This window comes from Bos indicus x Bos taurus, chromosome 26, assembly GCF_003369695.1.
Source record: "Bos indicus x Bos taurus breed Angus x Brahman F1 hybrid chromosome 26, Bos_hybrid_MaternalHap_v2.0, whole genome shotgun sequence".
NCBI classification, from domain to species: domain Eukaryota; kingdom Metazoa; phylum Chordata; class Mammalia; order Artiodactyla; family Bovidae; genus Bos; species Bos indicus x Bos taurus.
In genome coordinates, this window is record NC_040101.1 from 46128257 (window position 1) to 46152576 (window position 24320).

The following is a 24320-nucleotide window of genomic DNA, read 5'->3' on the forward strand; positions in this document are numbered from 1 at the left end:
TTCCCTTGGTATCTCTGATTTTCTTGAAGACATCTCTAGTCTTTCCCATCCTATATTGTTTTCCTCTATTTCTTTGCATTGATCACTTAAGAAACTTTTAAAAAAATCTCTCCTTGCTATTCTTTGGAACTCTGCATTCAGATGGATATATCTTTCCTTTTCTTCTTTGCCTTTTACTTCTGTCCTTTTCTCAGCTATTTGTAAGACATCCTCAGGCAAACATTTTCCCTTTTTGCATTTCTTTTTCTTGGGGATGGTTTTGATCACTACCTCCTGTACAGTGTTAGGAACCTCTGTCCAAAGATCTTTAGGAACTCTGTCTATCAGATATAATCCCTTTAATCTACTTGTCACTTAAACTTTATAATCATAAGGGATTTGATTTATCTGGTCTCATCTCTACTATCTGATTGAAATTGCTTTATTAAAATGGCAAATAACTGGAGCTAGGAAGCAGGATTTCTGGTTCCAATGATGTAAGTAAATCAGATAGTTTGTTTTCCCCAAAAAGTAAGTAAAAATCTAAGCAAAAATATCAAAAAATATTTAGGGCTCTAAAGATTCACTAAAGCAGACAAATTGGGAATAATATTCAAGAAGAATTGCTGTGACTTTAGGTAGGTAAAGCAGGAGCTAATGACCTTGTTATTTCAGTGGCACATTATCCCCCTTACCACTCTTAACCCCAAGTATAGTAGGCATATGGGTTTTATAAGGATGGGACTGGCCATGAAAAGCAGCAGATGTTCTTCAAGAGATGCCATAGTTAATTTGATGTAGAGTTAATAAAAGAATCAATTATGGTGAGAATTGAATGAGAAACAGCCTCAAGTCTGTCAGTGCAAGTTGTGGTCCCAGTTGGTAAGCTGAGAACAAGCCATAAATTTAGAAGAAATAAACAGAAAATGAGAGTCCAATAGAGGCTGGATAAGCTTTCCACACATCTCTGACACTACACACGTGCATAGAGAAGACATGAAAAGGCCTCGAGGAATGCAAATGTCAAAGAAAATCCTGAGAACTGCATGAACTTTCAATGCTCTCCCCAACAACCTAAACTCAGATAAACTGGCAAAGATGAAAGCTTTACAGGGCTTTTGAGAAAGGGTTATGGGAGATTTTGTGTGTGGTGGAGAGAATTCTTAGGTCAAACAGAGTGTATCTCTAGAATGAGACTTTTTCTAAATATTGAGAGCAAATTAATTGAAGGGATAAATTCAATGAATATTTGGTAAACCTGTACTGTGTGGAAGTCATTGTGCCAATCACAGGTGGTTATAGATCACTAAAAGAAATTTATGGCTCAGTAGAAAGAGATGTAAAAGCTAACTTTAATGCAAGTTACAATAAAATGCATTGGAGATACATTGGATATGTGGAAGTATGATGGAAAGAACAATGAATTTTCTGACTTGCTATGAAAATAAAGATTTTATCTAAAAAATAACATTTGAATTATGTGTAAAAAAGAATGGAAAGGGTATAATTTGGATTAAACTTTAAAATTTGAGAGAGATGTCAGTAAGCGTAGAATGGGATGGGTATCCTATTCTGGAGTTAAACAAAACAAACCCTCTATACATAGTATCAAAGTTGGTTACATGGAAAGATGTAGCATGTGGTGAAACAAAAGAACTTGAAGTATTTCACAGCTGCTCTTGATTGCATGTGTGGAGATTAGGCTCTTCCTTCAGTAAAATAAGGACCTGTTCTGATTCATGTCTGTGTTTTAGAATAATCATTGTATCAGTGTTGTGGGGAATCTGCTGAAATAAGGTTGTCAATCAAAGTCTACTGTAGCAACCTAATTTATGGGAATGTACAGGCATGGAAAAGGAAATGGTGACAGATGTATACATATTGAAATAGCAACTTTAGAAACCAGACAATCATCTGTATGTATGCAGGTGAAGGAGGAAGAAGATAAACGTGACTGCGGTTGCTGATCTGAAGCCTATGTAATCCAAGATTAATTTGGCTCTGGAAAGTAGAACTGCCTCCAAAGATGACAGGTTATGTTTATTTGACTTTTCTTACTGTAGGCATACAGGCATGAAACTAAAAGACACTTGCTCTTTGGAAGAAAAGCTATGACAAACCTGGACAGCGTATTAAAAAGCAGAGACAATACTTTGCTGACAAAGATGCATATTATTTGACTGACAAGTCCATATAGTCAAAGCTATGGCTTTTCCACTAATCATCTATGGGTGTGAGAGTTGGACCATAAAGAAGGTTGAGCCCTGAAGAACTGATGCTTTTGAACTGAGGTGCTGGAGAATATGCTTGAGAGTCCCTTGGGATTCAAGGAGATCAAACCAATCAATCCTAAAGGAAAGCAACCGTGAATATTCATTGGAAGGACTGACGCTGAAGCTGAAGCTCCACTTCTTTGGCCAACTGATGCCAAGAACTGATTCATTGGAAAAGACCCTGATGCTAGGAAAGACTGAGGGCAGGAAGAGAAAGGAGTGACAGAGAATGAGATAGTTGGATGGCATCACTGACTGATTGGAAATGAGTTTGAGCAAACTCAGGCAGATAGTGATGGACAAGAAATGCCGGCGTGCTGCAGTTCATCAGGTTGCAAAGAACTGTACATGACTTGAAAGAAAGTGAAAGCGAAAGTCTCTCAGCCATGTCCAACTCTTTGCAACCCCATGACCTATACAGTCCATGGAATTCTCTAGGCTGGAATACTGGAGTGACCTTTCCCTTCTCCAGGGGACTGTCCTATCCCCGGGATTGAATCCAGGTCTCCCACATTGCAGGTGGATTCTTTGCCACCTGAGCCACAATGGAAACCCAAAAATTATGGAGTAGGTAGCCTATCCCTTCTCCAGTGGATATTCCTGACTTAGGAATCAAACTGGGGTCTCCTGCCTTGCAGGTGGATTCTTGACCAACTGAGCTATCAGGGAAGCCTGTACATGACTTCAATTCAGTTCAATTCAGTCACTCAGTCGTGCCCGATTCTTCGCGACCCCATGAATCGCAGCACGCCAGGCCTCCCTGTCCATCACCAACTCCCGGAGTTCACCCAGACTCATGTCCATCGAGTCAGTGATGCGATCCAGCCATCTCATCCTCTGTCGTCCCCTTCTCCTCCTGCCCCCAATCCCTCCCAGCATCAGAGGCTTTTCCAGTGAGTCAACTCTTCACATGAGGTGGCCAAAATACTGGAATTTCAGCTTTAGCATCATTCCTTCCAAAGAAATCCCAGGGCTGATCTCCTTCAGAATGGACTGGTTGGCTCTCCTTGCAGTCCAAGGGACTCTCAAGAGTCTTCTCCAACACCACAGTTCAAAAGCATCAATTCTTCAGCGCTCAGCCTTCACAGTCCAACTCTCACATCCATACGTCATCACAGGAAAAACCTGTACATGACTTAGTGACTGAATAATAGCAGCATGTATATTTGAGTCTATATGTGTGTCCATGTTTCTGTATTGGAAGAAGGATAATATATTGTCAGTTTATCTTGGAATATGTTAAATTTCTGCTGCCTGTCAAAAGTCTACCTTGCCTTGTCCAAAAATTTGGGTAACATGAGTACCTGGGCTTCTCATAGAAATAATGACTGAAAACTTGGGAATAGGTAAAAGAGAGGAAAGCTGTATATTGATTTTTGCAAATGTTAATACTGAAATACTGAGGATTGAATAAGAAGCCAGCAAGAAAATCCCTCAGTTAGCAGAGAACTAGGATTAGAATCAGAAATTTTCTGTAAAGGTGTAAAGAGTTTTACATAGTTAAGTACTGAGTAATACATACTATTTTATTTATATACTATTAGAAATACATACTATTGGAGATAGATGAATTAGATTTACGATTTTGTATGATTTTAGTAGTATGATGTGAGTGAAGGTCAGATTTATAACTATGCATTAATTATTCATAAATAAATTAATAACATATCTAAATTAATCAATTAATTCAAATGTCTACATCAGAGCTGGAAATTCAGTGTTTTTTAGTAGGCTTCTCTGGTGGCTCAGTGGTAAAGAACTAGCCTGTCAATGTAGGAGATGCAAGTTTGATCCCTGGATCAGAAAGAATCACTTGGAGAAGGAAACGGCAACTCACTCCTGTATTCTTGCCTGGAGAATTCCAAGGACAGAGGAGCCTGGTGGTCTACAGTCCAAGGGGTCACAAAGAGTCAGACAGAACTAAGTGACTAAACAACAACAAAAATAGTAGCATGAAGTCTTATCTGGGAAAACTGTTCATAGACTAAGGCATGGGAGGGTTATAGCCCAAAGGTTAATAATCAGTACAGAGGAAAAGCTTATTGTAGTAAAATACAATAGAAAGAAATGGAATAATTAGTTGAGCATAGGTAAAGGTGAGGGGAAAGGATGGGCTTTAAAGCAGTAAGAGTAAGAAATATGACAAGCAATAAGAACTGAAGAAAAAGAAAAGAAGTGAAGTGAGAATCAAAGGACTCAGCTACATACAGGATTCCATTTAAATAAATTTAGATTCCATTTTTCAGAGGGTATAAAATATTGTTAAGTTCTGAGGCAGTTTTTCTCAAGATTACCTGCATATTACAGCTGCTTTAGTTTATTAGATGAGATCTCTCTGAGTGACTCTACTACATGTTGCAATATCATTCAAATAGAAATATCTCAGGGTGTAGTCCAGGCATCAATATTTTTAAAAGTTTCTCAGGTAAACTTGTAATAAATACTCAGATAGGATTAAAAACCATTGATTGAAAAGAACTGTAAAAGTCTAGGAATAACATCTTTGAAGTACAGACTGGATAGCTAACTATAGAAATTAAAATCTATATCTTATATATCCACATCTTTATCTCTAATACATAGCAATTGGCTTTTCAAAAAACAAAAAACTAGCAATGTGTGAAATGAGACTTTAAGACAAGAGAGTGTGATATCCATTAGCATCAACCTGGAAGATTTCATTGATGGTTGACAAAATTGTCTTTTGTCAACATAAAATATACTCCCTGACCTAAAGAAAGAATCATACTCCCTCATGCTGGCAATTTCTCTCTAAACATAAGATGTGCTCATAATCTGATTACACTGCCAGTTGTGAAAGATGCAGCTGCTGTTCTGTGGCAGTGCTCCTGTAAGCGTATTTCATGAACCATACATGTCAGAATCACCCTGTTCCTTTTTACAGTAATCAAGCATAATAGATATAAAGTCAGAAAACTAGTTTATAATTGAGAACTTGAAATAGGAACCTGGATAATACATTTTTATGACTGATCCATGCATATGCACAAGGATAGCTACCTTATAATAAGAAGACAGTGGACTCAAATAATTATGTACTTATATCAGGCCAAGATAGTCTCATGTCTACACTGAAAATGATCTGATTATAATACTTAAAAATCTGTTATCTAAGGTCCTCTTTGCTGGACACTGCTCATTGTGTCTTTTATTTCTAATATTTTCCCTCTTTTGGACAACAGATTACTAACCAAGTGAAGTGAAAGTTGCTCAGTTGTGTCCGACTCTTTGCAGCTCTATGGACTATATAGTCCATGGAATTCTCCAGGCCAGAATACTGGAGTGGGTAGCCTTTCCCTTCTCCAGGGGATCTTTCCAACCCAGGGATCAAACCCAGGTCTCCCGCATTGCAGGCAGATTCTTTACCAGCTGAGCCACAAGGGAAGCCCAAGAATACTGGAGTGGGTACCCTATCCCTTCTTCATCAGATCTTCCCAACCCAGGAATCGAACCAGAATCTCCTGCATTGCAGGTGGATTACCAAAGAGGAAACTAATAAATCATCTGTTGAGTTACTTAGGAATGGGAGGGTTATGGAAGGGTTAGTTGTGAATGGAGTAAAAAAAAAAAAAAATTATGACCCTTAAACCGTAATTGCAAATCACAGTTCTGAATTATTTTACTCTGTTTTAAATTTTTTCTCTCAGTGGGAAATCTATTTTATTTCTAGACCCTTGGAGGATGTATTATAGCCACACCACTCTTTTTACAACACTCTGAACTACACCTTGAGATATTTTTATTTAAATAATATGGCAATACACAGTAGAGTCACCCAGAGAGATCTTATTTAATAAAACAAAGCAGCTGTAATATGCATGCCAGGAATAACATTAAAAATACTAATTAAAAACCTTCATTTTTTGGCATTTACATAAATTAAAAATTAGAAGCATGTAAACAGAAATAACAGTCTATGTTCAAATAGAATTTCACAGGGAAATATATAAAATATGAATTTTAAAGGCAGAGCAAATGTGTTTTAAAAAGAGATACATAAGGGAAATTAACTTTTGTAGTCTGCAAATGCCAGAAGTAAGCTTTTGATCCTCCAGGGCAAACAATTTTGAGATACAGTTCCATCACATAATTGCTATCGTTTTCTTAGTTACACTTTCCAGTTCCCTGCGGGCTGTTTTTCTATATAAACTTACTTTTATTTCCAATTATGTTATTATAGAGATGAGAATCAGATCTAATTAAATACGAACATGACAGTAACTGTCATTCTTTTATCTCTACAAACCATAATTTTACTCCCTATGAAAGAATGCCCCAGTAAAGATAAATGTAGGTCTCTAGGTCCATCAACTGACTAGAAATAAAGGCCAATATCCTTATTCCTCTCCATTCATTCAGATCTACTTGTTTACAGATTTTCATTTCATTCATCCTCAAATAAACATTTATTATGCATCCATTAGTTTAGGCATCTACTATATGGATACAGAGTTTGTGGATTTAGAAATAGACAAATTTCAGTTGTGCCCTCAAGAAAAATGGGTTAAAAAGACAGATTTCATCAATATGACAAGTGTAATTCCAAGATATAAATAAAATGTACTGTGGATATTTTTAAACTTTTCCCCACTACCATATACACAGAAGAAGACATTCACATAACATGCATTTTCAGTGTTCAGTCTATACTGTTACCCTTTTCTATATCACTGAAGAAAGCATATCTTAACCCAATAAATACAGTAGAGATGGCATTGCATTATTTCTAACTTGTGTTAACAATTGGAATGAAAACTGACCTTTTCCAGTCCTGTGGCCACTGCTGAGTTTTCCAAATTTGCTGGCATATTGAGTGCAGCACTTTCACAGCATCATCTTTCAGGATTTGAAATATTTCCAATATGCCAGCAAATTTAGAAAACTCAAAAGTGGCCACAGGACTGGAAAAGGTCATTTTTCATTCCAATCCCAAAGAAAGGCAATGCCAAAGAATGCTCGAACTTCTGCACAACTGCACTCATCTCACATTCTAGTAAAGTAATGCTCAAAATTCTCTAAGCCAGACTTCAGCAATATGTGAACCGTGAACTTCCTGATGTCCAAGCTGGTTTTAGAAAAGGCTGAGGAACCAGAGATCAAATTGCCAACATCTGCTGGATCATGGGAAAAGCAAGAAAGTTCCAGAAAAACATCTATTTCTGCTTTATTGACTATGCCAAAGCCTTTGACTGTGTGGATTACATTAAACTGTGGAAAATTCTGAAAGAGATGGGAATACCAGCCCACCTGACCTGTCTCTTGAGAAATCTGTATGCAGGTCAGGAAGCAACAATTAGAACTGGACATGGAACAACAGACTGATTCCAAATAGGAAAAGGAGTACATCAAGGCTGTATATTGTCACCCTGCTTATTTAACTTCTATGCAGAGTACAACATGAGAAATGCTGGACTGGAAGAAACACAAGCTGGAATCAAGATTGCCAGGAGAAATATCAATAACCTCAGATATGCAGATGACACCACCCTTATGGCAGAAAGTGAAGAGGAACTCAAAAGCCTCTTGATGAAAGTGAAAGTGGAGAGTGAAAAAGTTGGCTTAAAGCTCAACATTCAGAAAACAAAGATCATGGCATCCAGTTCTATTACTTCATGGGAAATAGATGGGGAAACAGCAGAAACAGTGTCAGATTTTATTTTTGGGGGGAGGGGTCCAAAATCACTGCAAATGGTGACTGCGGCCATGAAATTAAAAGACGCTTACTCCTTGGAAGGAAAGTTATGACCAACCTAGATAGCATATTCAAAAGCAGAGACATTACTTTGCCAACAAAGGTCCGTCTAGTCAAGGCTATGGTTTTTCCTGTGGTCATGTATGGATGTGAGAGTTGGACTGTGAAGAAGGCTGAGCGCCGAAGAATTGATGCTTTTGAAGTGTTGTGTTGGAGAAGACTCTTGAGAGTCCCTTGGACTGCAAGGAGATCCAACCAGTCCATTCTGAAGAGATCAGCCCTGGGATTTCTTTGGAAGGAATGATGCTAAAGCTGAAACTCCAGTACTTTGGCCACCTCATGTGAAGAGTTGACTCATTGGAAAAGACTCTGATGCTGGGAGGGATTGGGGGCAGGAGGAGAAGGGGACAACAGAGGATGAGATGGCTGGATGGCATCACTGACTCGATGGACATGAGTCTGAGTGAACTCCGGGAGATGGACAGGGAGGCCTGGTGTGCTGTGATTCATGGGGTTGCAAAGAGTCGGACACAACTGAGTGACTGAACTGAACTGAACTGATGTTAACAATTAGTTCCTGGTAAACAATCTGCCTGCAATGAGGGAGACCTGCATTCGATCCCTGGGTTGGGAAGATCCCCTGGAGAAGAGAAAGGCTACCCACTCCAGTATTCTAGCTTAGTGAATTCCACAGACTGTATAGTCCATGTGGTTGCAAAGAGTTGGACACAACTGAGCGACTCTCACTTTAGATTATGCAAAATAGATAATAATTTATCCTTTGAATAAATATTTACTGCAAGTCTGGTATATCTGGTATGTGCTGGTGTCAGAGTGGCAAACAAGACAGATGGTTGCTAATGGGGTTTTTAGTTTGGAGTGGGGACAAGAAGAAAAGATAATTTTAGATGGCCATAGTGGCTCTAAAAGTAATTAGAAAAAAAAAATAAAAGTAATTAGAGAAAGCAAGTTATAGAATAAGAACTGTGATGCGGGGTGTATGTGTATAGTGCATATTGGAAGGCTATTGACACTAAGCTATTAGGAAAGCTTTCTCTGAGGAGGTGATATTTTGAGCTGGGTCCTGTATGATGAGCGTGAGTTAGCCTTATAAAAGATCAGATAAGAAGTGTTCTTGGTTGATAGGAAATAGTGTACAAAAGCCATGAGACATACAGTTAACTATTTCTTCCCAGACATTTCACACTAATGAAGACACGCTGTTGTAATCATAGCATATTGGCTGCAAACTGGTGTGTTTTTGGTGGGCTGCAAGAACAGGAACTATTAATGAAGAAAAAGTCAATTAGGATGCTTTGGGCTAAGAAAAAATAATAAACTCAAAATGGCTTCACTAAATATCTCACCACATGAGAAATATTGAGATAGCTCCTGTTAAGGTTGTTTATTTCAGAACTCATCAAAACCATCAAAAGCCCAGGTTCCTTCCTTCTTTCAACGAATATATTGGCTGTGGCTTTAAAACTAGTCCCTTCAAAGTGACAGGAGGGCTGTAGCAGCTCCATGCATCACATCTGCACACAGCACAGCTCAAAGACAAGAAGAATGTCTCTTCCTTTTATCCCTTTGTAAAAACAGAGAAAAAATTTTCAGAAACTGTTAATAGATATTCCTTCAAGTCTAATGACTAAGAATTATGTTATATGACTATTATTCCTAAACCAATAGTCAAAGGGAATGGAATTAACATGATTAGCTTAAGGTAATCAAGATTCACTCAGTTCATCTTGAAGTATGTTGCCCCCAAATGCCGAATTTAAATCTCAGTTTTGCTAGTTAACAAGGGATTAAAAAAAGAAAGAAATGTTATCAGGTAGTGACCAGATAGTGTTTTCCCCGAGAACTTAGCATAAGAGAGGCAGTATTATTTTGGTATTACATTACTGGGGTTTTCTTTGAAGACAAAATTTAACCTTTGTCTGTCTTGCCTCACTTCATCTTCTTTATTACATTATCCTGTTTAATTCCTTCCATTAAATTGATCCATTTCTGAAATTAACATTTTTGTTTACTTATTATTTGTATGTTTTCTATCTCATATCACTGTAAAAGGGTCTTGTTCTTCCTCACCACTATGTCCCAATGATTAAAAGAGTGCCTGCAATAAACATTTATTGATGAAAAAAATTACTAGGAATTATCTACAGAAAACTACTAAGGAATGCTTCTTCAGAAAGCAAAAAAGTCTAAAGAACAAAGAAAGTAATCAAGCTATAAATAGAAGGGAAAGACATCAAGGTAAAGGAAAAAATTGGACAAAATGGGAATGAGCAAGACACATTCAGGTAACTGGAAGTGATGGTTGAGTAGGACTGAAACATACATATATGAATAGAAGGCCAAGGATGAAGCTTGGAGGAAAGCATTCAGACCATGAAGACTTAGGTACATTGTTAAGGCATTTGGACTGCTTTTTTTTACTCCTCTGAAATATATAACACTAAAATACATAGATACACAAATTCATTTATTAGCATTCTTTATATACTATACTATTATGTAATAAATTATATTCTATATAAACATATTATATGTCATATATTGTTACATAACATATATTGTATATAAATTTTAGTAATAATTTGGAGCCATTACAATACTCTAAAAAGTGTATAGAATCATGACCTTCCTGGCTTGAGAGCAATTTCAGATTATTAAGTCTGAGTCTCAGGTGTAGAGGAAGGTAGAGATCAGTAGTCTTTACATTACTGGGCAACTGAAACCTTTTGGGTTTTCTCTTTTTTTTTTTATTGATTACCTAAGTATTACATATGGAGCTTAAGATCCATGAAAACTAGAGTGAATCTTGCTCATCTGTATTTCTCAGTAGCCACCTAGATGATTCTGGTGTGAAATGGCAACCCACTCCAGTATTCTTGCCTGCAGAATCCCATGGCCAAAGGAGCCTGGTGGGCTACAGTCCATGGAGTTTCAAAGAGTCGGACATGATTGAGCAACTAACACACACACACACACACACACACAGTCACTTTGAGAAGTACTAGAGTTAACTATTCTCCAGAGTTCTAAAAATCTTCAAGGAAGAATATTACTACTTCTTTACAATTTATACACAGAATATTGAAAAAGAAATTTGAGATAACCTGCAATTCACTAAAATGTAGTAAGTACAGCTAATGATAAAAATGAGACAAATCAAGAATAAATATTTTGCCAGATTTCTGTGTTTTCAAATATACCATTTATTATAGAATCTTAATTTTTCTTGTTGTAGTGATTCCATTTTAGGTTCAAGTAATCAATGTCTAAGAGTATTGTCCAATAACATAGTTCTTTGTATTTACCACTAAGGGAAATATGGGCTTCCCTGGTAGCTCAGCTGGTAGACCTCAGTTGGATTCCTGTGTTGGAAAGATCCCCTGGAGAAAGGATAGGAATACCTCTGCAGTATTCATGGGCTTCCCTGGTGGCTAAAATGGTAAAGAATCCGCCTGCAATTCAGGCGACATGGATTCAATCCCTGGGCTGGGAAGATCCCCTGGAGGAGGGCATGGCAACCCACTCCAGTGGTCTTGCCTGTAGGATCCCCATGGACAGAGGAGCCTGGCAGGCTACAGTCCATGGGTCACAAAGATTTAACCCATTTTCACAATAGTTTAAAATAATTTGAAGTTTTAAACTGCATGTTTAATCCTTGAAATTTCAGTATATTACTGTATTCACTTTATTATGTTCAACATAATTTAAAAAATCAATCTATAAATAGGTCAAATTGTTATTTGTGTATCTAGTTAATTCTACTTTAAAGTACATATAGGTACACTTTCATTGAAAAAGTAAACATAAATGTAAATCTTTTTAAGCTAAATTATGCCATAGGATAACCCTGAAATTCACTTTTATTTCTTAAGCAATTTCTTAACCAATGCATTGTAAAATACCAAAGGAAAGAATTGTTTCAAATATATCCTCATATGGGTAATTACCTGTATGACACTGTCCCCAGGATTCATATCTGTATAAACATAGACATCATAGGATATTTCAGGGAAGGTTGGAGTGTTATCATTTGCATCCATCACCCGAATATTGACAATAACTGGCTCACTTTCTTGAACACCATCAAATGCTGTTATCTTTGGGGGTAGAAAAATAAATTTAATAGAGAAGTCATGCAAACATAAGCAGTACAGAATTCACTCCTACAATTTGAAAAGTTTCTCATATTTTTTACAGTTTCAAAAGGATACTCAAATGTTTGCTGATAAAAGGAAGTAATAAAACTATAATAGTACATATAATCAAAGTGTTTTAATGTGTGAGGAAGCAATTGTGTAGGATTCTGCTTGATTTTTATATATTGAATTCCAATCACACTTTCAATAACCTGGTATATAAAATGTTCTAGAGGCTTGAAATGGGCCAACATTGCTAATTCTTAGGAATTAACTATTTAACCTTTAAAAAATGAATAGGGAAATACTCTTACATATTTTGTATACAATGCAATAGTTGCTTTTACAGCAACATGCTTATATAATCAAGAAAGTATGTGCCCTAGACATGTAATATTATTTTCTAATATCTCACAAAAATCACAAATTTTAAAGGCCCCATTAAGAGTGACATCTTAACTATATTATTAACTTTTAAAGAAAGTCTCACAAAAAGTCAGTGCTCTAACAATACCATTGTGGTCCTGAATGACTTCTGAAATCTACTCTGTGTCTAAGTTTTAAGTGTAGATTTTAGGTCTTCTGGAAGCTCTGAGTCTGCTGTATAAGTTTCTCCAGAAAAAACAAACAAACAAAATTCTTACATAAATTCCGTTTCCTATATTTTTCTATCAGCTCATTTTTTCCCCTATATTTGAATAAAATCTAGCTAAACTCCCTAAACTAAACTCCCTTTTACCCTCTATTCAGCCGCCAATCTTTCTCTCTGTTTCTTTCTCTTTCTCCTCTAGGTTAATCTAACCTAAGAATCCTTGTTGTGGGGGCTGTCCTGTGCATTATGTCTCTCGGTATTGTCACTGTCTGCCCACCAGATGCCAGTAGCACCTTTTCAAAAGAGGAACCAAAAATGTCTCCAGAAATTGCAAAATGGTGCTGGGCAGGGTGGTGGGAGCAGGAATCTTCTCTAGTGAGAACCACTGGCCTAACCCTAAGACAAACCTAAAAATGCAATAATAATAAATATATAAACAAATTTAGAAAATAATTTTTACTTTGTTGATTCAACTTTATAATACCTAAATTTAAGTCAATTGTGAGTGGATGGTGAAGAGTGAGACTCCCTTTTTTTTTTTCATCTCAAAATTTATCTTTCTTCCATTGGAAGGAATAGTAATAAAACTATATAAATTGAGAAAAAAGAAATACTTTTGAGGAAAAATTTTATTTTTCATATTATTTGTTATTAATTGAAAATACTGCATTTTTCTTTTCCAGTCATTGACCTTTTCAGTTTTGAACAAATATCTCTTTCTCTTGCATACATATACATTTATATGTGTGTGTATGTATATATATATGAAATCTCTTTACCGAAAAGGTGTAAGTTTGCTGTTCTTCCCTGTCCACCGGTTGAAGTAAGGTGAGGTAGCGAGTGATTCCAGTCTGTGTGACAGTAAAGACTGAAGTGTAATCATTCAAAAAAAGGTGAAGCTCTGGGTCTTTAGTCTTAAACAAAAAAAAGAAGCCATTATTTAAAATGTTAATAAACAATATAGTTATTAGTTCATTACCTGGAAACTCATTTTTCAAATTTATTACAAGTATAACTGATTAAGAATTTTCTAAAGAAAAGAGAGCTTCAACTAGAAATTTGTTCAGAGTTGAGTAAAAACTACCCAAAGATAATTACTCATTTGTGGAAAATACTTAAATAAGTACTGGTATAATCAATGTGAATAAAAGCAAAAAATAATAGGAGGAATAAGACATAAAACAGTCTAATTGAATATGTTCTTACTGATTATTTAATATCAATATTTTCCAGAACTTCACTGGACTTGAGAAATAAATACATTCAAGAAAAGGAAACCGAAGCCCAGAATTTTAGCTGTAGAATTTTACAGTTACTTCATTTGTAGAAATAAACTGCACACATGCATATTATTATTATGTTCTCATGTGTAATGTAAATTAGAAATAAAATTGGTTATGTATAATTCATTATAAATATTATGCTTGTTCTTTCTTATTTTAATGTAAATATTCTCCAGGGGGAAACATAATATTTATTTTGATTAAAATGTTTCTGATGATTAAATTCAAATATTTGAATTGGCACGTTTCTGATAAACAGGTTCAGTAAAAAATGATATATACATAAAATGAAAGTGATTGCAAAAGTTCAAAACACAGGTAATTAAGTAGGCATTAGAAATCCTTCTCAATCTTATTGCCACTCTGAAAGATAAGGTATTAATATCTGCAATTCAGAGAAAGAACAGCGACATAAAATGGGAAGGCTTGGATTGGTATCTGCATAGTGGAAAAGAAGGGAAAGTGCAGTGAACAAAAGGGGATTATTGAGAGAGTGTGGACTATCAGGAAGGCTATAAAAAGTAAGAACATACAGGGAGGTAAGGTGTTTCATAAATTATGGCAACTTTAAAAATATTATGGTGTGAAAGGTGATTTAAAATCACAGGTTACTTTTCTATCAGATATCATCAAAGGCTGAGGGCAGAGTAGACAGTGCAGAATTGTTAAACATATTGTTGATTAAAAAAATTAGAAACTGCCATTTAAAAAAATTTCTATGTAGAAGTGAGAAAGTTAAAATGCATACTGCTATATTAAAAGGTGTGCATAACTTGACCCACAGACACTTTATACCTACCTAAAGTTTCAATATGTGTATATTTCAAATAACCTTGGAGTGAATAGTTTCATTTGAACCTGACAGGTTATGTATTTACAGCATCTCCTTAGGAGATATTACTTAGCCATATCATGGCAGCTTTCTTGTCCACAATTTCGACATGAGGTCAGTGTGCTATATTTATCTTGGAATATTAAAAAATGCTATAGATAATAATTTTCCATTGATCCATTTATTATAAAATAATCAAAGTTGTTAAGAGTTGGAAAAAATAAAGAGGCTTCACACTGACATTATATTCTAGTGGACACTTCAGCTGTTTTCATTTCAGTGTCATAATCTCAGCAGCTCAACATGGATAGTAAGCATGGCTGGAATATTTGGTTAAATCAAATATGCTATTTAATAAAAGGCTAAATTATTTTAAAAGGTAAATTGTAAAATGCACATTAAACATACTTTAAACCACATTTTGGGGATTCTTATTATGTTTTAGAGCCAATTGTAATAAATTCAATTATTATTTTTAAATGATCACAAATTTTAGTTAGCATGCATTTTCAGTTAAAAGAAAACTCAATAAATACAAGTAACTTCTCTTTTTTAGTGTTTACCTATCAAGGTAAAATCACTAGACTTTTAAATTCATATAGTTTTTTCTGTTCTCTGACTGTACCAACAATGATGCCTACAAGTATAGCTTCTTTAACTCATATATTTACACTATAAGTAATCTAAGTAGGGCAAGTTTTGCTACATGATTTGCTCACCAAATGTTTACTTCTTTTTCTTCATTCAAATCCATCAGTCATTCTCTATTTCCTTTATAACTAACCCTCTCTCACTGTCTCTTCTTCCTTTCAACTGTAACCTCTGTTAGTAAATCTGTTAGATATATTCATTCACATACTCAGCACATTTTAAGCATTTTTCATGTCAGGTGCTGTGATAATGCAATACTGTAATGAGTGCTGGGTTGTAAACTAGCACATGCATGTGTGACTGTGGTATGATTGTGTCGCAAACCACACTATTTCGTGTATTTATGAAAGCAACAAGATTTTCATCATCAAGTGCTTTCCATTTGAAGGTGATATACACACCAGGACTTCATAAACAGGCTCTCATACTTAATAACAAGAAATACTAAAGAATTGTTGATAATTTAATTGTCTATATTTCAAGTGCTTTTATAATAACTAGCTAGAATACTAAAATAACATTTCCCAGAACTGCAGACTGTTTTATGTAAAAATATACATATAACATAATGCATAATGTTAACATTGTACATGGCATGTTACAGCTTATTCCAATCTGCCTTGCACAGTGAATTTTTGGTTAAAATATAACTTTTGAAACTAATTAGTGTTCAAAATAGTAACCTTTTAAAATCTGTATATGTGTGAAGCATGCATAGATGCTATGGGTGAATGAGCATTTAGCTGGACAATCATCCAGTAGTCACTCAAAGTTTAACACCTTAGATTCGTTTGTAATGATAACACTAGTTTCAGGTATGGTGTACAATAAATGTAAATGGAAGAGAATACTCTGATAGGGACAGTGTATTTTCGGTAGTCCTTGTCTCGATTAACTTATTTAAAGTAAATATCAATGTTCTAGATCAAAATATACACAGAGGGCTGATTATTACAACAACTTTTTCCCAATAAACAGTAATATTATTTTCTCTAAAGTATACATTACGTAGATACCAAAAGCACAATATATTAGTTTGTTGATTTGTGTATGATTTTCTGGGAGGGCAAAATAAACTCCAATATTTATTCACAGCACAAATAAAATTAATGCAAAAGTAAGCAAAGGTAAACTAACACATAAAAGTACAATTTAAAAATCCTACCACATAGAAGAAATATGTTCACATATGACAGTCTATTGTATTTAAAACCAATTTTGGGTTTCCAATGAGACTCAAAATATGATATAACAAATTCATGCACACACAAAATAATATGCATCCTCATATATATGCACACACAACACAGAGATGTATATGTACATATAAATAAATATATATCATATATATAACTGCACACTTATGTGCATACATATAAATTATAAAGCATAGCAAGAAAATGACAAAAAAGTTAATCTCATCTGTCAACTTGAATTAGTTGACAGTAGTTTTCAGAAGTACCTTGTTTAAAAGGTTCAACCCTCATATTAGGATCTTTGAAAGAATATGATGAATTATTAATGGTTCATGAATTTAAAAAAATAATAATTACACAATCTTTGAGTTTACATGCAATTTGAATTCTACACAATTTCATACTACTATTACCAATAATATGTAAATAAGTTTAGATTGCATATATATGTTAATAATTTTTAATAAATGATAAGTAATTGTTTAGTTTTTTTTTAGTAGAACACAAAAGAACAAGGAAGTGAATCACAGCAATTAACAAAAAAACAAACACAAAATTAACAACTTGTACCTACAGGAACACCACCCGGCAGAACCTATATGCAAATTAAACATTAAATGAAAAACTGTAAATGTAAATGACCACAAATATATATATGACAAGTATAACTAGTAAAAAGCCAACAAACCTCCAAACAAACAAACAAAACCCATTTTCCAGTTCATTTAAACTAACAGCTTTTTTGCAGGTGTATTTTTTTCCCTAATATTTTGACACATCATAACATAGGTATGATAGTATAGCAATATTTATAAAGTATATATGCACATTTTACCATTGAAAGTATAATGTATTACATTTCAAGGATATCTTTATTTTGAAATAGTAGCACTATATAGTGATGAAAATTGATTTGGAATTATAAATGGATCACTGCTTTTCTGAAAGCTAAAGCATAACCTCTATTGATTATTATTCTGTTATTTTTTTTAATATCTAGAATTCAATAAGCAATTTTAGTGGTTCTGCCAAAGAAAACCTGGTGGTTCCAGACATGCCTCTTTTGCAATACTTGCTCTATGTGTATTCTGGACTATTATAAAACTATGAGGTAAGAATGGTTAAAAAATCATAAATGTAATTCATATGTATATTACATACATGCATATATTTTACACATATATGTATATGTTGATATCTATATAAGAAGGAACGTTAGCACAAATATTGTTGTCTGCGTTTTTTACACTTTTCATATGACGAGATTCCTTCAGAGAAGTCAATGGCACCCCACTCCATTACTCTTGCCTGGAAAATCCCTTGGATGGAGACTGGTGGGCTGCAGTCCATGGGGTCGCTGAGTTGGAAACAACTAAGCGACTTCACTTTTCACTTTCATGCATCGGAGAAGGAAATGGCAACCCACTCCAGTGTTCTTGCCTGGAGAATCCCAGGGAGTGGGGAGCCTGGTGGGCTGCTGTCTATGGGATCGCACAGAGTCAGCAATGACTGAAGTGACTTAGCAGCAGCAGCAAGATTCCTTCTGACTCAACATCTACATGCTAATAACACTACAAATCACCAATCTCTGCTACTAGTTCCTAAAATTTTGTCTTATTTTCTACTGAATCGAACAGATAAAACAACGCAATTTTTGGACAAACAGATCCAAGTCTGTCTCCTTCTTGGCATCTGCCCTGTGGCATAGCCGTGCTCAAGAAAACCAACTCCTGCAATGATCACTTCTCTTCATGCCTGATGCTTTATCTCCATTCTGTTTGGTAATACCTGTATGAGGTGATGTGTCTTTGTTTTTATTCTTAAATCCTTTATCCCCATGCTGATTAAATTCACTAATATTGACATTCAAAAACTGCTAGAATTTATCATGTAGTAAAATTCTTGCCTGCAAACTAAAAGGGCCTTTAAGTTTTCTTTTGTTAATATAGATCTTAAAATAGCCTCACAATAAACGTATTTTACTTTTGAGAAACAAAGAACACTTGGCTTAAGGGAAAACTCTGATTCAGAAGCAAGTAAATTCATCTTCAGACATATCAATGACTAATCTTTAATTTATATTGTGTACTGACAAATGGAAGGTATAAAGAATAACGGCTTAGTTACAAGAATGCTGGCTTCAACTTAATGTGATAAAGAGCTTTCTAGGAATTAGTTGTCTAACCATGGAATGGGCCATACTCTGAAACAGTTAATTCAACATCAGTACAATTGTTGATACATATACCAAGATATTCTCATTCCTTTACTCATGCCTGGACTTACTAGTTCATTAAACAATTACTAGAACATACTAAATTCTGGGAACAGTGTAAGATCTTTAGGATACAAAAGTTATTAAGATTTAGGATCTATCCTCAAGGGATTTAAATTTAATGATGGAAAAAGATACATGCAACGATGTAAATAGAACTTTAGAGAAATCCACCAAAAAGAGACATGCAACTCAACAAAGAATCATAATCTAGAAAAGATTCTTAAGTGAGAGGATATGTGCATGCTAAGTTGCTTCAGTCATGTCTGACTGGGGACATTATGGACTATAGCCCACCAGGCTTTTATCTGTCCATGGGATTCTCCAGGCAAGGATACTGGAGTGGGTTGCAATGCCCTCCTCCAGGGGATCTTCTCAACCTAGGGATCAAACCCACATCTCTTAAGTTTCCTGCACTGGCTGGCAGGGTCTTTACCACTAGTGCTACCTGGGAAGGCCCAAATGAGACGATGTCTGAGCTAAATTCCAAACACCGAGCATAAGTTATCCAAACTAAGTTGTGTAGTGGAAGATGAAAGATTTCAAAAAAGAAAAAGTAAGAAACAAAAGGTAATGAGATACACAGCAGTTTGGTGTAACTCAAGAAACTACAAGCAGTACTTCCCCGGTGGTCCAGTGGTTAAGAATCTGCCTGCTAATGCAGAGGACACAGGTTTGATCCTTAGTGCAGTAAGATCCCACATGTGAGGAGGTAACTAAACCAGCGTGCCACAACTACAGATCCCGCCCTTCAGCCTAAATTTCTGAGCCTGCGTGCTGCAAGTACTGAAGCCCACATGCCTAAGAGCCTGTGTCACACAACAAGATAACCCACCTTAATGAGAAGTTCACAACTAAAGACTTGCCCTTGCTGGCTGCAACTAGAGAAAGCCCAGGGGCAACAAGTAAGACCCAGTGCAGCCACAAATAAATGAAAATTTTAAAAATAAATAAATAAAAGAAACTATAAATACTTGCTAAATGTAAATAGATGGAAGCAGGACGTTTTAGAAAATGTTCAGATTATCAAGTAACAGAAAGCCATGTACATGAGCTTGAAATTTCTTCTGCAAAGAATTTAATGCAGCAAAGTCATGAAAGCATACTACACAGAGGTCTAATGTAGTCAGATTTGAACTTTGAATAAATACCTGTAGTAGCTGAGTGAAAGATGGATTTGAGTAAGAATAAAAAAGAATAGAAAATGAGGAGGCAATTTTAATAAAAGACAAATAGGTTGTAAGAGTGGAGAGAAAAGAGAGTCAGGAAATATTCAGAAGACGAAACCGGAAGATTTTAAATATTTCTTAATTGTCTCAAAGTGAAACTGAAAGTTGCTCAGTCGTGTCTGACTCTGCATGGAATTCTCCAGGCCAGAATTGTAATTACAATTACAATTGTAATTGTAATTGAAAGGGTAATTGTTCCCTTCTCCAGAGGATCTTCCCAACCTAGGGATTGAACCCAGGTCTCCTGCATTGCAGGCAGATTCTTTACCATCTGAACCACCTAGGAAGCCCAGGAATACTGAAGTGGGTAGCCTATCCATTTTCCAGCAGATCTTCCCCACCCAGGAATCGAACCAGGGTCTCCTGCATTGCAGGCGGATTCTTTACCAGCTGAACTACCAGGGAAGCTCATAAGGTGATATATTTGCTGCTAAAAAGTAAATGAATTCACTCTAAAAGTAAAATCTTTTCATCTACTATTTTAGATGAAAAGAATTGTTTGCATTCATTTAGTATTTTGTCTCAAGTAAATAAAAACCAAAGACAGCTCCTACATTTCAGGCTAGAGTGGCACAGTGAAGTGTAAAATCAATTCCTGAAGAAGGGACTTTAACAGAACATTTCACATAGTATAGGAAGTGGGATTAAACTACGTTTAATATTCTGTGGACTTAAGAGGATGGACTTAAATAATAAATATGGCCAGATAGACATTGTTTAAGTATTTGACATTTCTATGAAACATATTAGTTATGTTTCTCTTCATGTACGTGGCTTCATCTCAGGGAAATTTTCTCTCCCTCTCCATCATCGCCAGCTCCAAGTGAAGGAGCTGGCCAAGGCAGTAGTGATTGCTATCTTTTTGGGTCATTGGTGTTTGAACAAAAGGCAGCAACTAGTGAATATAAGGCTATATAACTATCACATGGAGGAACTACGAGTCAAGTCTAAGTTTATCCAGCTCCAAAGCACAGACTCGAAAGAACTACAATGTGCTGTCCCACCCCTTGGAAATGTCCGAGAGTATTTAGCAGGCTAACTGAATTGTAAGTCTCCAGATCAGAATTCCAGGTAGTGTTTTCCAAAGGTTTCAGACCCAGGAGCTCTCTCTACCCTAACTCAGTAATAACTTGAAGTCCCACTGTCCTTTTCAAAGCCCCTTTAACTCAATTTTAACATTTGCAATTTTAAAGTGAATGACAATCCAGGAAAGAATGTGTGCAAGCAAGCACAGGGCTTAGTACCCAACCACTAAATAATATAAATGCATCAAGAAACTACAAGTACATAAATTTTGCTATTTAGGGAAAAACTAAAGCTACAATTTTTTCAGGATTTAACTTGTGTTCTTGTTTTCATGAAAGTGCGACTTAAGCTATTATGTTTCTAAACTGACTAGTCACTGCTTAAAATGATTATGCATTCAAAATAAAAAGAAAACAAGAAAAAAATAAATCCACACCAAAAGCTGTGGGACATCACCAAGTCTAATATATATATTAGCTTAGCCTGGATAACACTTCTTAAATTGGCTCTGTGAATTTTCTAGTGAATTTTCTCATGTCACTAAATGACATGAGACTCATGAAACACATTAAACCTTAGGAGATCCCTAAACCCTCTCTGAACTGGGATGTGAAACTGTGTATATATAAGCACTTTAACAGGAAGAGTTGAAAGCATTGACAGCTGTTAACATAGTCAGCCTACAGTCAGAATGTATAAAACTGAAAAGGCTATTGATTTTAATCAATAACTTTCTTTCCCAAAGACCTTGGCTCAAGGTCTAACTCCTCCATTTACTAACTCTGTGATCAGAGTAAAGGCAGTATTTAAAGTTGTTTTAATTTCCCCTTCTGCAATATGTAAAATTCACTATTATGTTTGCTGTGAGATTTAAGGGAATTAATGCAAAATAAAGCATTTATTATATTTTCTGGCAGGTATTGCCCTTTCACGAGGCAGAGGAACTAAAGAGCCTTTTCATGAGGGTGAAAGAAAAGAGTGAAAAATCTGGCTTAAAATTCAGTATTTAAAAAACTAAGATCATGGCATCCAGTCACATCACTTCATGGCAAATAGAAGGGGGAAAGGTGTAAGAAGTGACAGATTTTCTCTTCTTCGGCTCTAAAATCACTGCAGATGGTGATGGCAGCCATGAAATTAGAAGACAATTGTTCTTGGAAGGAAAGCTATGACAAACCTAGACTATCTATTAAAAAACAAAGACATCACTTTGCTGACAGATGTCCGTATAGTTAAAGCTATGGTCTTTCCAGTAGTCATGTACAGATGTGAGAGCTGAACCATAAAAAAGGCAGAGCACAGAAGAATTGATGCTTTTGAACTGTGATATTGGAAAAGAGTCAAGAGTCCCTTGGACTGCAAGAAGATCACATCAGTCAATCCTAAAGGAAGTCAACCCTGAATATTCACTGAAAGGGCTGATGCTGAAGCTCCAATACTTTGGCCACCTGAAGAGAACAGCTGACACTGGAAAAGATCCTGATGCTGGGAACGATCAAAGGCAGAAGGAGAAGAGGGAGACAGAGGAGGAGATGATTGGATGACATCACTGGTACAATGGACATGAACTTGGGCAAACTCCAGATGGTAAAAGATAGGGAGCCCTGGTGTGCTGCAGTTCATGGGGTTGGCAAAGAGTTGTACATGACTTAGCGCTGAACGACAACCACTGGCAGGTGTTAAGAACTCAGTGTGAGTCAGCTATTGTTAAAACAACAAGTGAGGGAGATTGAGAAGGACAAGAAAGCTAGGATGAGAATAAAGAAAGCAGAGAAAGATACAAAGCGTAAAATAAAACATTTACTGAGAAATGGAATGCACGCAAGAGATGTCACAGACTTTGCTAAAGGTTACAGTTTTTTTTTTTCCAGAAAGAGAAAAGAAATCTGGAAGTGCTCTTGTAATTTACTAAACTGTTGACAAAGCTCCATGTTATGAGATTTTAGGGACATTCTAGACCTATGCTGTCCAATTAACAACATGTGGCCATTCACATTTAAAATAATTCAAATTAAACAAAATGCTAAAATTACATTTCAGTCTAGTTACATTTCCAGAGCTCCATAGCAACACAGGGTTAGTGGCTACTGTGGTGGGCAGCATAACTACAGAATATTTCCACCATCACAAAGTTTTATTAGATGCTATTGATGGGAGAAATTGCTAAGTTGGAATTTTTTAAGTTGCAAGTGACAGAAACATATGTTTAAAAAAAAAAAGATATGTTGGGTAATAATGGGGTAGGTTAGAGAATAAAAGGAAAATCTTTAAGTATTAATATAAATCTGGGGACGTTGTAACCTAAAAAATGGGGACTCAGGAAGGACTCCTCTCTGTGTGTCTCTGTCAGACTTCATTCTCTCCCATTGACAATGAGCTTTCTCCATGATGTCAGCAAACCAGGCTACAAAGAGTTCAGATTCATTTCCACTTTAATACATGATGCCACAGTCTTCCAATTCCCTTTTTTTTTTTTTTCCTTTCAACCCCTGGTTGGACTCAGATTGGACTGGTAAAGATTTTCTGTCCATTCTTTGTAGCAGTCACTGTAGCTAAGGAGGTTAAAATACTCTGATCTGTTCAGTTTGGACAATTTCCCACTGCTTTATCAAGTGTCAGTACCAGAAAAACAGAGGACAATGATGCATGGAATGGAAGAGTGTTAGCATCACAACAGTCACTGGCAGAAGTGTGAGGGGGTCAGCTGCCCCAAAATGCGTTTTCTTTAGTAATATAAATCTCAGAAAAGTCTCCCAAATTGCATCCTAGAGCTGCTTCCATGACTTTTTATTCTTATTGTATAATGCCATTATTTTTTCCCTGTCAGTAATAATGTAGTTTTCAACACATGTTAATTGGAAAGATTGTTCTGGTACTTTGGCAAACTGCAAGTGAAACATTAATTTCCTTCTTTCTACTGAATATCTGTAAAGTGAATAAGAACAGTTTCTCAGTCAAACAGTGTTTTCTTTTATCATAACCTTGATAGGGAATTGAATTACAACACTAAGATTTTCATTTATGCTGACTTTTTTCTCTATTCTATAACTCATCCAATTATATCTTTATTCTACCTCCTACTGGCATACATATATCAAGAGACGTGTTAACAAA

The 24320-nt window shown here is 35.7% G+C and overlaps 1 protein-coding gene across 8 annotated transcripts in view; it reads right to left on the reverse strand.

The window, feature by feature from the left end:
• The window catches only part of PCDH15 (protocadherin related 15), a 1046857-nt gene that overhangs the window by 362620 nt on the left and 659917 nt on the right, over positions 1-24320 (reverse strand). For all 8 annotated transcript variants that reach the window (XM_027528919.1, XM_027528921.1, XM_027528918.1 and 5 more), the window contains 2 exons: positions 13494-13628; positions 11934-12083 (listed from right to left, as the gene is read on the reverse strand). In XM_027528919.1, the coding sequence (XP_027384720.1) occupies positions 11934-12083; positions 13494-13628 (285 nt within the window). The remainder of the gene's footprint in view (positions 1-11933; positions 12084-13493; positions 13629-24320) is intronic.